Here is a 15,401-nt window from a genome sequence, read left to right as displayed (position 1 = left end):
ATTGCTTCTTGTTCTTCCCCATCAAACGCCTTTGTCTCCGGAGCTCATGGTTGATTAGGTGGGGGGAGACTGGGAACTGTGTGTGGCACACTGGGCTCTTTGTCCCACCCGAGTACGAGACTCCTCAACAGTCTATAGCGGCGTGCAAAGAACTCACTCTCACACACACACACACTCACTCACTCACACGAGCACATGTACACGCACAGGCTGCGAAAATAAAGCCCACCATGTCCAATTACGTGCTTGCACAGGTTCACACATCCCAGAGGGGACGCACCGACGAGCTTTCGGATGAGCTATATGTTAATGATTTCTCTCCGCTCGCTAATATGACTATGAGAAATGAACGAGACGACGAGAGGACAATTCATACCATGGAGAAGTGACAAAGAGGTGCGTCTATCCCTCCGTGTAAGTGGAGTAAATCAAAAAGGCAAACATGTCCACGTGAGCACTAATCCCGACTGACGATCTCAGGCAGCTCAACTGATCTTTTAACATCAGTAAATCACAGAGTTCTTACATGTTTCCAGTTTGAATTATTTATAAAGTGCATAAATCAGAGGCAGACAGCTATAGACGACTCTCCATTCAAATCGGAGTTTGTGTTGCCTCATCATCTGATCACAAAGTCCTGACACGGTGCTGTGGGCGCTGTACCCTCTCAGCAAAGTGTTTATTACTGGGGCCGCTAAGTGGTTTCTCATACCACCACATTAATCTCCATTAACACAGATGGAGACGTAATCCCGACTCTTCGACAGCAACCGGGGTCTCTGCCGCAGCCGACGCCGGCGCAGGACCACTGCAGGTCACGAGGCCGCTGAGGCGACGACACACGGCTGATGTGCACCGACACTACACGACTCTACATGTTGTGTTGTTTGTCAGAGCGTCACGTCGAGTCTGAAGTTAATCTTTACAAGTGCTGAATTAATCTGTGCAAGTCTCGAGCCAGTATGTTTAAATCTGAAATGAATCAAATCTGAAATGAATCTCAACAAGTCTGAAATGTTAACCTGTGCATACAAGTCTCACATTAAATCTCAAGTGCGTCTGTACAAGTCTCAAATAAAGTATCAAGTCAGTGAGTACAAGTGTCAAGATAATCTTAACAATTTTCAAATAATCAAACATTTCTCAAGATAAGTCTCAAAACCATGCAGTTATGTTATTTTTGCCTATTTAAGGAAATGGTGTATTTACATATTATTGCATAATGACTGTAAAATGGAGATTCTCGTGCATCCAATGAGCCCAATTGTATCCACGTGTCCCCATTTCACATTATAGACCATTGTTGGAAACGTGACGTCACTGTATAAGATGACCTATTGTGGCCATGAGGATAATCACAGCCCCATGACACTTCATGAGCACAAACTAGAGGCCGTGGGCATTTAGAGGATGTTTGCCTTTAGTTATGCTTACAAAAGAGAGGAGTTTCCGTTTACACAACAGGAGTGATCAGGATCAAATCGCCGGAAAAAAAAAATGGGATTCTTGCAGAAATCTCCAAATGTCTAAAGTGAATTCATTATTTTTTTCTTTTTCTGATTTATGACTACAACATCTTGGCAGACACTGCTGAGCTACAACAAATGAATCTTTAGGTCCCCAGCTTCCAGATGATGCGTACCACTTCCACATAGCGTATAAAGTTGCCCCGCTATCTCAAAAAACGGGGAATATAAGGATCTCTGAAGGGAAAATGTTGAAGTCAATATATATAAATCTCAAGTTAATCTTTACCAGTCTCAATTCAATTTGATGGTCTCTATCGCTATCTTTAATATTACATATAACTTCACAAACAATTTTCCATAAACATTGGTGTTGGGTGAACTCAAGAGAGAGAAGATAACTGTTTAAAACTTGAGATGACTCAACTGCAAAGGAGAAAAACGTCTTGTCTTTAGTGTTAAAGTTGTGAAACAGCGAGCTACATTTGGGCGTCTGTGGGTCGGGAAGTGAGGCAGCACCCACCCACACACCCACACCCACACACACACACACACACACACACACAGAGCTAAAGTGAGCACAAGACAGACACAGGGCGATGCTTTGTTTCTGCCGAGGAGGCCACAGCGGCTGGGAGGAGGCGGAGCCAGGAGGGTGAGAGCTGTCCGTCGGGGAGGAAGCAGTGTTTGTGTGGAGAGGCTGTCAATTTGCAGCGGAAAAAAGCCATAAAAAAAAGACTATAAAAACATTTAAAGGCATACTAAATTGAGTCCTCTGGGCTCTCCTCCTGTGCGTTTGCGTGCATGAAAATATCACAGCCGGCTCCTCTGAAGCCTTACCTCAGAGCTGTTTGTTTCCAGCTGGATGGGCCTCTCGTCTATAAACGGCACGTCTTACACTAACTGATCCGCTTTTCAGTGCGTTTTGACGGGCTGAAAATACGCCGCCACGGCGAGGACATGATGGAGGCGTTGTATAATGTGCACGACATACATTTCATCATACGCCGGCAACGTTTCACCTACCAGGCTGTCCACGCCGCCCAGCGTGTGATTGGCGTTGTACAGGGAGTAGGTCAACTGGTACACGCCGTCGTTGGTCTCGCTGTTGCCATAAAAACCCACGCCCACCGCGATGCTGCAGAGAGAAGAGGTGTGGAGGCACAGGTAAGCCTTTTTATATGGGAATGAGCGGAGTACATAGAGATAGAGATACCGACAAGGACTCGGGCACAGCACACACACACACACACACACACACACGACACACAATTTATGAATATTTCAGTCCTTCCGTTTCATTCTTGCATTTGGGTTTTGTCATCAATTTCTCCATCAACCCCCGACTGTTGCGTGAACAGGAAAGAAATCGCAACGGTAATGAGGCACTTCGGGACAACCCCACGAAAAAGGAAGACGGAAGTAACATTTCATTTCTTAAGGTGAACACGGTAATCCAAACGGGATGAATGACAGTGGATTGGAAAAGTTGCCTTGTTTGTGTCTGTGTGCGTCTTGCGGGAGCGTCTTGGGAGACATGCAATTAAGGTTGTGGGAGAGATCACTTTTAATTTATTCACAGTTGGCGCTTCTTCCATTAAAAGTGTCTGCGCTGCACCGCCGTGTTCGAGTTGCCTCCTTGTACTTTCTGCGCATTCGCTCTCAGAGATGTATCAGGATAAGTGACTGAAACCCAAATCTGTGTGCGGGAAAACCTTGCAAACACATGAAGGCTTTTTCTGAAGAAGGCAAATAGATTCTTTACAGCAGTGGCGCGACGAGAAACTGTTTGGATTTTTGTGTTCATTTCTGTAAACAACACTCTTTGAACCAGAAATCACACAATACAGGTTTTTGGCTTAGTGTGTGTATGCATAAGTTGAAACCGCTTCAGTCATCCAAGGATTTCATTTGTTCAGCTGCAGCATCGGCACAAACTGAATAACCATCAGCAGCACTCTTAAGTAGTCTCTCTGAGCTGCTTTTGTCCCCAAAGTGCCGCGGCATTGTGCTGCTGCATGATGGGATTTCAGAGCATCGTTCTCGACAAACCCCACGAATACATCAGACGTACGCGCGTAATGCCCCTCCGCACACACTGGCAGAGACTATGATGTCCATTAGGGACGGATGAACACACAACAGTCCCAGTGCAGTAAAATGCCAAGGTGTGTTTGATAGTTCCTGCAGTCCCTTGCCTGGAATAAAAAAAAAACCCACCTGCGCTAGCTTTAGAGGACATTTTATGGAAGTTAAGAGTAAGCGCCGACGTAAAGGAGTTACTGAATGACACAGCAAAGGAGATATAGTTACTGAAATGAGTAAGACTGTGTGTTCGGCCACGCTAAATTGATCATAAGATGAGAGGCGGCTCGGATCCGTGAGACTCATGGCCGACACCATCCGGACAAATTGTGCACCTACTAAACAACATGTGGAAGAAAATTCACACCATACTCCAATTATGTTCTAACCCACACACTTTTTAGTGAGAAAAGCAAATGTAAATTATTCAATTGAAATCCCCTCTTGTAACTGTGCATCGCTCAAATATTCAGTTTCCCTGGGGGACACTCGGTGCAGAAGCTAAAGACGCGCTAACTTCCCTTTCACTGGGACGTGAAGCGCACCCATAGCTACCTCCAGTGCAAAGCAACTGGAACAGCCCCCGAAGCAAATCCTACTTTTATGAAATATTAATGTTCAGAAGTGTTAATTCAGGTTAACATGGCTGTCAAGTCGAGAGATAAACCAAACTAAGTGTCTCAGTAAAAGGTGTTCGGCCACCGACCGCCTCCAGTTTCAAAGCTCTTTGGCAGAGAAGTGTCAGAATCTCTCGGAAGATGGATGAACACCATCACCGGCGCTCATTTTCTTTTGATGGAGGCGGTGGAGGATGCTGCTATCGAACATTGCTCCAAAGTGATGGTTTAACTGGTTTGAGATCTGGTGCATGTGTTGTAGATTACATAATTCACAAACCTTTGCACCTCTTACTTTGCAATAATTTGTGTTTATTCAAGTTTTCCTATAACACACGGCCTGACTGCAGTGGTTACTTTGGGATATATAGTTGGTGGAGGTGTTAAATTATACAGTGTTATTTTTAAAAGGTGTTTCTTGGGGGTTGCTTCCTCTTACACAGTTTTGACACAGAGCCGAGTGCTTTATCTGATCATCAATGCCAGTCAATATAGCGCCTAGCTGGGATCCATTTCTCTGCTTAGAGTTAAGCGTTTGACTATTTGATGATTTATTATAGTTCTATATTTTATAACCTTGTAAACTCTGCAAGGTTTCATGAGTGTTGCTTCCTCTTCACTTATTTAATAAACCGTAAAACATCAATACAGATTTCTCTGATCTCTTAATCAACACATCCACTTATAGCGAACTCCCACTTTAATCCAAGCATCTCCATCTCAGCTGTTAATGCTAATAGCAGCTAATAATACGTTGCCATTAGCCATCTATTTCAAACATTCATCTATTAAGATAACCGTGGATAATTAGAGGTGTTGACATTTCAGTGTAATACTCGAGCAATTGCAAAAATACCCCCTGGTGTACTAAAACAAAACTGTCATGTCACAAAATGTGCTTCAGATGAAGGTTAGAGGCAGGTTAGTACCAAACAGATGGTAATCAGCCTCGTTGACCCTTGACCTTGGAGCCCACACTGTCACAAACTACACTCACTCCATACACATTTCATCAAAAACATGAAGATGGACGCTAAAGCCTACCGATCACACGGTGTAAAAGTGAACCATCACATCACCTCCGGACCCAGAAGACAATACAATCCTGGTAAAGCCGGGTAGGTCTTTATTCTCTGTGACAGTCATTAAAAAGCACGTCTATACATTCAGTTTATCTTCAGCCGCTAGCGGCGCACAGAAGTGCTAATGCTAGTTAAAGATGTGCTAGCGTACTCTGCTAACGTTAGCTCCACAAGCATTCATTTAGAAACGTAAAGTATTTTGAAAACGTACATCTCCTTCTAACGTCTCCAGTGGGCGAGTATCACTATTACTCAACGTTTAACCACGACGAGCTTCAAATCCACAACGCCAGGGTGAAAAAAAGGAAAAAACATCATCTGAAACTGTCGCATGAAAGTCCATTGGGCCAAATTGTTGGAGGCCAACACTTTGTATGATCGAGCCGTCTGCGCTCAAGCGGGCTGGATTTAGCGAAGGGTCAATTAAGACTTGAGCGCAGTCTACTTAACCTCGTGGTTTCTCCTGAACCAGATCTTAAGGATAAGCGTTAGGCGGGAAACCATGAAGCCACACAGTCAACGCTGCTTCATCGTTCCCCTCGGAGCCGCTGGAGTCTGGCAGAGCGGTTTGTCTGCAGCAGCAGTGTGGCGGTGGATGCTGAGCGCAGTGCGCAGCAGAACAACAGGGACTATTTTCCTACTTAGTACAACAAGAACGGATCCTCATTAACTGACCCCCTGCAGGTAAACCACCCACTCTGCAGGTTTTAACAAACCTCAGGGAGCAGATGCATTTCAACAGAGATGAAGAAAAAGCATCAGTTTGGAGAGAGACGGCAAAGTGAAAGATGCAGACGAAAAGAGACAGACTGACAGCGGTGTATGCTGAATATACATGTAGCAGGGCGACAGGCAGCTTACAACAAACATGATGACACACGAGCAGAGAGCAACACAACGGGACGAACTGAGCAGACAGAAGAAAAAGCATAAGGGAAGAATTTACAAACTTCATGCAACCACATTTATCTACAAATGATAACTGGTACATTTTCTTTGGTTTCCACCAAAACATCAGCTACAAAAACACACCGCGGGAGTTTCGGTCCTTTTTATCTCTTTGTGTCCGAACACAGAAAAGTGCACCGGGTAAAAAGTAGCCGGGAGAAAAATGTCTTTGAAGCGTGCAAATATTGTAACGGTAGAATCTAATTATTTTATAAAAAGGGAACTGGGAGGACAGAGATGCCCAGGCAGAGAAGGAGAATAAGTCCCTTCCAGTCGCCGCTCCTTTAAATATCCACGGTGAAATTCAAAGAGAAAGAGTATCATAGATTGGAGGAGACATGCCATGCACCAAGCCAAAATCCAAACTGTCATGTTGATAAATGACAACGTGGATAAAAGACATTGAGGGGAATTCAGACAAAAGGAAGCAAAAGCGTCCGCCTGCAGCAGAGAAAAACACCCTCGGCAACTATTAATAGACTCAGACATGTTTGAATATTTGAGGTTTTGCCCCAAAATGGCAGCAATGACGCCCTTGATATGACAAATATAGACATTTTGGATTTGACTCTTGAAGTCTCAGCCAGAGCCACATAAAAACAAGAAAATCCCCTTAATAGGCCTCGAATATACAATACAAATAGCTCCAATCTAAACTCTGCGTGAACACGTCTCCACTTTCAGAGCTGGAGAACTTCCAAAAAATACCCGATTTAAGGCCCGAGATGCAGTGAAAGTTGTACATTGTGAGTTACTAAAAATACATGACCCCAAAAAAGTGAAATGAAGGCTTTAAAACATGAATGCTGGTATGATTTTTTTTTGCTGATGTCGTTTTATGAAAAGCTGCCAAAATCATTTCTGTGTAGGATCCAATGAAGGAAGGAAGGACAGAGATATCATGTAAACCTCTCTCTCTCTTCCTCGCTCCCTTTTCCTATGTCCTCCATTCTCATATCCACTTGGCAACAGACACCTATCACAACAAACACATACAAATACATATTTCAAGCGGCCTGGAGAGGAGAATAACTTCTGAGGATCCATTTACACGAGTAGTGTCTCTACTGCGTACGTGTCACACCTCTTTTCATTCGTTTCTCTTGATCACATTATTAAAAGGCTTTTTTTTTTTTTTTAAACACTGCCCTCCTGAGTGCCTCTGAATTCTTCAACAAGTCTTAATATTGTATATGTTCATGTATTTGCTGGTAAAAGGGACCATAAAAAGGTCTAAAATGATTGTCAAAACATAAAGAGCCCTTGCAATGCTTAATAAAAGTCTTCAAACGTGTTAGAAATTATGACATTGGAATTAGAATGGAGAAGAAAAAAAGGCAAATGAAAGTCCACAACCAAAACAATGAATGAAATGGACACTCTGAGAACAAAACCGTGCAGTTTTTATATGTTATTAATATATGTATATGCTGTTAATTAAGCAGCACGTAGCCTGTATTTGTTTGTGATATTCTCACGTCGACAAACACACATGTAAACACAACGGGCGACATCGAGGTCAGCAAAAGATTATCGCGGTCAATAACGTAAATCACGGTCATGTACGTATCATACACGCTAAGAGGATAATGTAAAAATAATCAAGCTCACGTCTATAAATCTCCGGAAACGACCTTGATAATAATAGCTGGTGTCCATACATCATACGCTCAATCAATAACGTAATTACTTCCAGTGTCACGTCCTTATGTTGCACGATAAGTCGATTACGTAGAAATGATCAAAGTATATCACACTAAATCTATAACTTAAAATAAAACAAGATCAGTTCCACATATCCTACGTCTCATAACATGAAACTGTAAACTACGGCTGGTCACGTTGAAGTAAACCAGACTATCAGATTTCCTCCATGAGCCGCCTGATTGGTTACAGAGCGGCAGAATTACACAGCTGATCCGGGTTTTAATTAGGATGGACATCACAGCGTTGCAGCTCCGGCCATGACGGCCAAACTTAATTAGAGAGGAGGACGGAAAGACTGTAGGACTTTTTAGACGACAGAAAGACGAGGGGCGGGCGGAGATGGGAGGAGGACAAAGGGAAGAGAAGTTGATGGGGGGGGGGAAAGTGAGGGCCAAAAGAGGATCTGGCCTGTGAGATTAAAATGAAGCTAGTCCAGCTCAAAAGCCACCGCTCCACACATCCAGAGGACGCAATCAAAGTTAGGAATCACATGAAGGAGAGTTGATTTCCCACAGGACGTCTCCTCTTCACCCGTCTCACATTTTTTAAGTCTTACAACTCCTCGAGTCGGCCCATGCGAGCTCTTTGAATCGACTCCAGCCCAAAACATGTCACTAATGGGATTACTGCTCGGCGGAAATATATGAAACGCCACATTTTAATAGACGCGAGTTTTCATGGCGCCCAAGGTATCCAACATTGAGCAAAGACCAGATATAATCTCGGGCCAGTCCTCGGCTTCTTCCTCCTCCTCCTCCTCTGCTGCTGTACTTCCACTGGATCCTGCAACATACATCTTTAATGTGAGAAAGGGCCGCCACTTCTGAGTCACTGTGCATTTTTAAGAAACTGCACATGCATAATTAAATGTCACATAATGAAGACCGGGCGACTGGGTGGGAACAGAAGCCGATCGCAAACCGCGGGAATCGAATGCGTTGTGTGATTAGGGCTTTTAGTGCCGCTTTTTTTGCCGAGATGCGATTCAAAAGGTTATTTGACCTACGAAATATTCATCGCCCTGCTTTTAGCGACCAGCGTTTAGCGTCGGAATTCAGGGGGTTATTAAATACATGTTTCTATGGATGAGCATTTATTTTCTATATTTTTACCCGTAATTGCTTGCTTTCAGTGGATGTGGGCCGAGAGGCACGGAGGCACGGCCAAGAAGACGGGGGATGTAAATCATAATTGTGATCGGCCTACAGGTGGCACACAACAGGCCCGCGGGGCCGAGCTCTCAGGATATCCATTTAACAATTAACCTTCTATGGGAACAAAAAAAAAGATGGCTTAATTTAATACTACCGACCGCTGGTTGCTAAACATGACTGTCGCATGGTGGAGAAAAGTATCCACTCTGCTGGTAACCAATTCAATTAGCTCCTTTGAAGGGGCGAGCACATCTCATTGACTGCCTTAATGGCTTCGATCTGGGGGATGGAAGTGCTGACTGTGCTGCATCAGGACATGTGTTTTGGTGCCTCCATCAACAGACTAAATGGATCTTTGCCCCCTCGTGATTTGTAACAGGTGATGTTCCTCTGCAGCATTACGGGTAGGAGGGGGGGGGGGGGGGGGAGAGGTCCCACGACACAATATCGTCACGATACTTAAGTCCCGATACGATATTATTGCAATATTGTGATATATTGCGATTTATTAGCTTTTCTCAACCACAAATTGTCCCAAAAGGAAAGCGTTGTCAAAAAAAATACATTGATTTTACTATTCTAGGACCAAAACGTTTCTAATTGATTAAATAAAAGATTGATACTTGGCTTCCGTGTATCGATACAATATCGCGATACTATGCTGTATGGTTTTTTTCCCACCACCCCTGATTACGGGTTGATTTGCAGGTTTGAGGCCGGCAGCGGAAGGAAAAGTTGGATCCGAGTAGAAATAACGAACGGCTCCAGGCTGTCTGCGCACCAGCCGACGGCTATAATACAGATTTTATTCATCTTTGTAGCAACTCAACATCGTGTCATTTCACGTCAGGTAAGTTCTCAGTTCCCCCGGAGAGCTGATGGGATCCAGCAGCCTCCAGCTACAGCCAATTGCATCTTGTTGCACGGCTCCTCCACTGTCAAACCACACTGGGTCAGATATGATCCTAAAAAACACAGAAGCACTTCTCCTCTGAAATAGCCTCTTTTAGGTGATTAACGGAGCAATTCCCACTTCCTCATCCATAAAGCCACGATAATAAAGCTTTGAATTCATTATGGTTTTCTTTCTGTTCCGTGATGGTGACATTGGCGCCGTGCTAATGGGGCTAATGAAAATGTAAATTGTACTCGCCATTAGCAAACCTGTGACCTGTTTTCCATTATTTGTGCTGCATTATCCAGCCAGCGATGTGCACGGGAGGTAAATAGCTAAATAAATAGGCTACGCTTGATGAACTTAGCAGTGTGCTAGTTCAGGCGAGCACGAAGCTGGAGGGAAATGTTGTTTACAAGTATTGTAAGCGTATAAAAAAAGAGAGAAGAAAATCCATTATCATATCTGAGCTGTACTTAGTTTCAAGACCTGAGTAATATTCCTATCAAGACTTAGAGAGCATGCCGGGTAGTGACCTGCATGTATTATGATTTCAAGTCAAGTGTGTATAATCCCTGTAATATTTCTGAAATATTCCTATAACCTATATTTGTATTATTTTCTGCACTTAAAGTAACATGGCTCCTCAACAGAGAGCTGCGTTTGCCTCATATCGTATGTATTGTGTCGTTATCCGCCATTTCTTTTGGCATTTTATTGTGCAGTCTCCGTTGATGCCTCCCATCCAGAAGTTCAGGACATCAAGGTGATGAGATTTGTCAGTAATTGCACATCGTCAGCAGAATATTCACACAACACACACCCGCATCACGACGACTTCTCCCACAAACACACACCCCCCCAAACCAGAGACCGCAGCGTCTCGTTGCTTTGTGTGTGTGTGTGTGTGTGTGTGTGTGTGTAGAACACAGAGGGATGTTCAAAGAAAACACCGCTTTTGCAAATATCGTAAACTCACACTCTCTTGTGCATTTCATATCAGTTTTTTTTTTTTTTTAGCACACAGAAATGTGGAAAAGGGAAAGGTTATAATGGAGATTCACTCCACATCAATGTCACACAGAAGCAAAAGAGACTTAGCAAAGAGCGATCAAAAGACCGAGCTCATCAAAAAGGAAGGAAATAAAGACGGCCGCCTGTGCGACTGTAAACTCACATCACAACGTGGCTGCTCAACTGCAAAGAAAAGCTTAGGGTATTTCAAACGAGAGGTGGCCTGAAAGGCATGTAGACAAGAAAGAAAGACGCCGAACACCTTGAGAATACAAATGGGGGAACAGACATAGACACACACACACACACACACACACACACACACACACACACACACACACACACACACACATACATCATGGACGAGGAGCCTGCGTACTATGAACTGTGAAATGTTCTGGATCAGGATGGACACACAATCTTTCAGGACTTGTATTGAATGACTGACGAAGAAAATGTGAAAACACACAGCGCGGCAGACATCAACATAGCGTGTGTGTGTGTGTGTGTGTGTGTGTGTGTGTCTGTGTGCGTTACTCGCGACCCCTCGTCTCACCATGTGATGAGGCCGGCGGCGACAGCGGACCAGGTGACGCAGCAGGAGTTGGTCTTCTTGCTCTCCTCCTCTTCATCTTTGTGGCAGCAGCACAGGCAGCTCAGGTAGACGGCCAGACACAGCAGGTTGAGGCCGAGGCCGGCGGCCGCCACGCAGCCCAGGAATATGAGAGACTGTGAGGGAGGGATGGAGGGAGGGAAGATGGGAGGGGAGGGAGAGAAGATCAGTGAATGATTGAAGCGGAATGGAGGGTCACTTGTGGCTAATGCTCGCCGTAACATCTGAGATGATTCACAAGTTTTCCGTTGAAAGGCAATGCAACGGAGTCTTTGTGATGGCCCATCTAATTACAAGTAAACTCAGGAAAAGAATTGTGCACACGTAGAGGGATAACAGAATAAACAGTGGAGTGTACAGATATATACAGATGTGTGCAGCAGTTACATTTGCAAGAAGAAATAGTGTGCACAATACATCGTGCACTCACAATAACGGCAACAGTGAGATATTATGGTCAACATGTGAACTCTAATGAGTCTGCATGTGACAGAGGACGAGGAAGTGATTGCTGTTCTTGAGTCACATGTTTTCTGAATTGGACAGCCTCTAAAAGAAACTGACTGGGTCGTCTTTATCTCATGGTTTGTGAGCTGCGAGGCTCCATTTAGACCCGTGTGTGTGTGTGTGTGTGTGTGTGTGCGTGTGCGTGTGCGTGTGCCCGAGCACTGACAAATAGATCTTATCGTGATGTGAACCCATCTAAACTCCTGCATTCAAGCGTCCGCTGATGTGAAAGAACCCTAAAAGTATCGTCGGACAAAAAATGGACTGAAGTAACAAAAGTAAAATGACGGATCCTTTATTTCCCTTTGGACATGTTCAACTGTACTGCATCTCAAACTGACAAGAAAGTAAATGTCAAAAGGATGCTCTGTGACTCCAAACAAACTATTTCAAACCAACGTCAACAGTTGCAGCGATTAAACCGGTAATGAGAGAGAGGAATGTCTTCACCGGCCTCAAAAACAAGAGCAGCTGCATTCTGCCGGCTCGTTATCCTCCCCGTCTCCTCGTCTCCTTCCTCCTCGAGCCCTGCTCTCACCTTCTGCGACTGAATTCTGCATCCATCTGCTCACAGATGGGTTTATTGAAGCTCAGTCCCTCCCTCCTTTACGCTTCCTTTTTCTTTTTTTTTTGCTGTTGGTTTATCCAAAATCTTTTTAGTGCTGAGCCATCTGTTCTCATGCTGCGATGTGTGGGATTAAAAATCCAAAAATGGAAGGATATATGTCAACGATTGCCACGAGAGAAAGGCAGGTAAATCGCCAAGTCACTAATCCCCCAGAAGCCTCAAAGCAGCTGTTTATCGCCTGACACGGCCCCTCCGCTGTCGCCTTTGAGAATAGAAAAGCAAAAAAAACACAACCGTGGCATGTTTAAGGACATCATTACCACGCGTGTTCGCTCGTTTTGCACTTTTGAATCTTCATCTCGTTCACTTCGCCCCCCCCCCCCCCCCCCCGCTCCCCTCTCCTTAAAATAATCTCTCCTCGCTCCTCTACCTCGCTCCGTCTGGGCCTCGTCTTGTCCCATTTCACGGCGACATGCCTTCCACGTCGATGGCCACGCATCTGCCGAGGAAGAAAAAGAAGAAAAAAAAAAACCGCATCGAGCGGTGTCAGAGGAAGGATCTCCTCTCGTTGACTCTCAGATTCTCCAGTGCCCCGTGAAATGTGGTGCGGAGATTAGTGGAACATTTGGCGGTTACGCTTAAGGAGACGGGACGGTAAATGTGCTCAGATGGACGGATGGCGGGAGGGGAGGGGGGGGGGGGGGCAGCAAGGTGAGACAAAGAGGGACGCTCCTCGTGTCGCCTCGAGAAGGCGGGTCGGCGGAGGGGGGTGTTTGGCGGCGTGAACTGGCTGTAATTGAGGCGAACGAGTGAAATGGGATGGAGATGAAGGGGGCTCAGGTGGATAATGGGGCACAGGGGAGGGGGGGGGTGGAGGAGGAGGAATGAGATGGGTTGACAAAAAGAGAAAAGGGGAGGGTAACAAACGCCTGGGCCACCCATGGCAACGCGCAGGTTTATTTAGGTTTCCTTTGCGACGGGGATGGAGGGGGACGAGTGAAAGGCCGAACTATTTGAACCAAGCAGCATGTGATGTGTTTCCCCCCCCGCAGCCAGGCAATGCAGAGACAGGAGGGAATGTGGCAGGAGGAGGCGGGGAGGTCACACAGATGATTTAAAAGAATAAACTTTGCTTCAGCTTCAAGTTCCACGATGGTTGAGCCTCCAGAGCTGCCAGAAAGCCCTTTACACCCATATCTGTGTACACACTGTCGTAATTAGAATATGAATTATTGCGTTATGGCCGTGAATGTGATTTCTCTGTGACCTTTGACCACCAAATTCTCATCAGTTCATCTCTGACATTTGACGGGAGTTTCCCTGGAGGCGTTCCTGCGACATGGACGGACCGACGCGCGACCCCGATGACGCAACACCTCCGTGCCAACGTCGGCTTTCGGGGGTTGTCTTTAGACGGGAAATCACAAATGTATTTGGTGAAACATTTATTCCAAAGGTAGCTTTTAAAAACACTCTCCACTCTTTTTTTTTGTCCCTCACTCTCACACTCTCTCTCTTTTACTCTCTCTACTGTCCATTCTTCTCCGTAGTAGGATGCAAAAGTAAGGGCTCCTGAATTATGTAGCAGCCATTCAGTGGAAGATGGCACACACACACACACACAGACACACACACACACACACTGCGCCTGCACAAAGACACACACAGCACTACCCCAGCCTGGAAGCACATCTTCCCCACCTTCCATTTAGTTTACAAACACCATTTATCTTTCACCGGCCCGAGTGCAGCGCACATTCGCTCTTTGGTAAAAAATCACATTGGCAGCTCGGACCACTTTACTGCTCCCTGAATTACGTCGGAGTGGTCTCCCATGAAAACAGCCGCCATATGGTAACACCCTTCTCCTTATTTACTCATTCTTAACTCAAGAGGCCCACTCCACTGTCTCCTCGTATTGTTTCCTCCACAGACGGGGAGGGAGGAAGAGGAGGAGGAGGAGGAGGAGGGGCGCGAGGCTGGAGGCAGTGACACGAGGAAAGGAAAGGAAGGAAGATGGAGCTGAGCGGAATGGCAATCCCTGAAGTGAGGATGTGGAGGGAGTAGAAGATGGAGGGGGGGGGGGGGGGGGGGAAGAGAGAAGAGAAATAGGAAGAGAGGGTGACAGTGTGATGGAGGGAACATTAATGGTAATGAAAACAGGGAGACAGCCGGGTGTGGATGAGAGCGAGTGAAGGCACGGGGAGAGAATGACAAAGTGTGTGTGTTTGCGCGTTCCTGTGCACACACACACATACAATGGGAAGACAAAGACACGGCTTCCTCATCCACATGGCTACCTCAGACACACTCCTCAACACTCAGAGCACGGCCTAGTTTCCCTCCTATTACAAGTCCATTGTAGATGGCTTCCCCCTGAGGCTGGAGCGTTGCGTAACGCTACGATTTTCTTCTTTCCACCCCCTAAAATATAATGAGCAAACCTACGGATCTCATTGTAGAATGTGCAAAAATAAACATACAAAAGCGTGGCAAGAAAAGTCAGCCATACGCTCTGCCCGAAAGGATGACTAACTTACGTGAAAGGAGGGGGGGGGGGGGCGGTGACACGAAGGTGAACTCGGCGAAGTTAACTCAGGAGGAACTTTGCAGCCGTCTGGCGCTCATGAATACAAAGCTGCCGATGTAATCCCTTCACAGCTCATTGTCATTCAGCTCATTGCGTTATTTTCATCAGCCGTTTTTTGTTTTGACAATTATTCCGATTGTTCGTTTTATCTATAA

At 45.4% G+C, this 15,401-nt stretch overlaps 1 protein-coding gene across 4 annotated transcripts in view; it reads right to left on the bottom strand.

Moving 5' to 3' along the window:
- ttyh2 (tweety family member 2) overlaps positions 1 to 15,401 on the bottom strand; it is a 51,668-nt gene that overhangs the window by 28,313 nt on the left and 7,954 nt on the right. For 3 of the 4 annotated variants that reach the window (XM_068583959.1, XM_068583960.1, XM_068583961.1), the window contains exons 2-3: positions 11,525 to 11,697; positions 2,493 to 2,604 (exon numbers count right to left, since the gene is read on the bottom strand). In XM_068583959.1, the coding sequence (XP_068440060.1) occupies positions 2,493 to 2,604; positions 11,525 to 11,697 (285 nt within the window). The remainder of the gene's footprint in view (positions 1 to 2,492; positions 2,605 to 11,524; positions 11,698 to 15,401) is intronic. The other variant, XM_068583962.1, reaches the window with a different exon arrangement.

The sequence above is a fragment of the Clinocottus analis genome, unplaced genomic scaffold (genome assembly GCF_023055335.1).
Source record: "Clinocottus analis isolate CAN_PGR_092001 unplaced genomic scaffold, fCliAna1.0.p SCAF_19, whole genome shotgun sequence".
NCBI classification, from domain to species: domain Eukaryota; kingdom Metazoa; phylum Chordata; class Actinopteri; order Perciformes; family Cottidae; genus Clinocottus; species Clinocottus analis.
The sequence above is the reverse complement of the archived record's forward strand: the minus strand, read 5'-3'. Positions and strand labels throughout refer to the sequence as shown.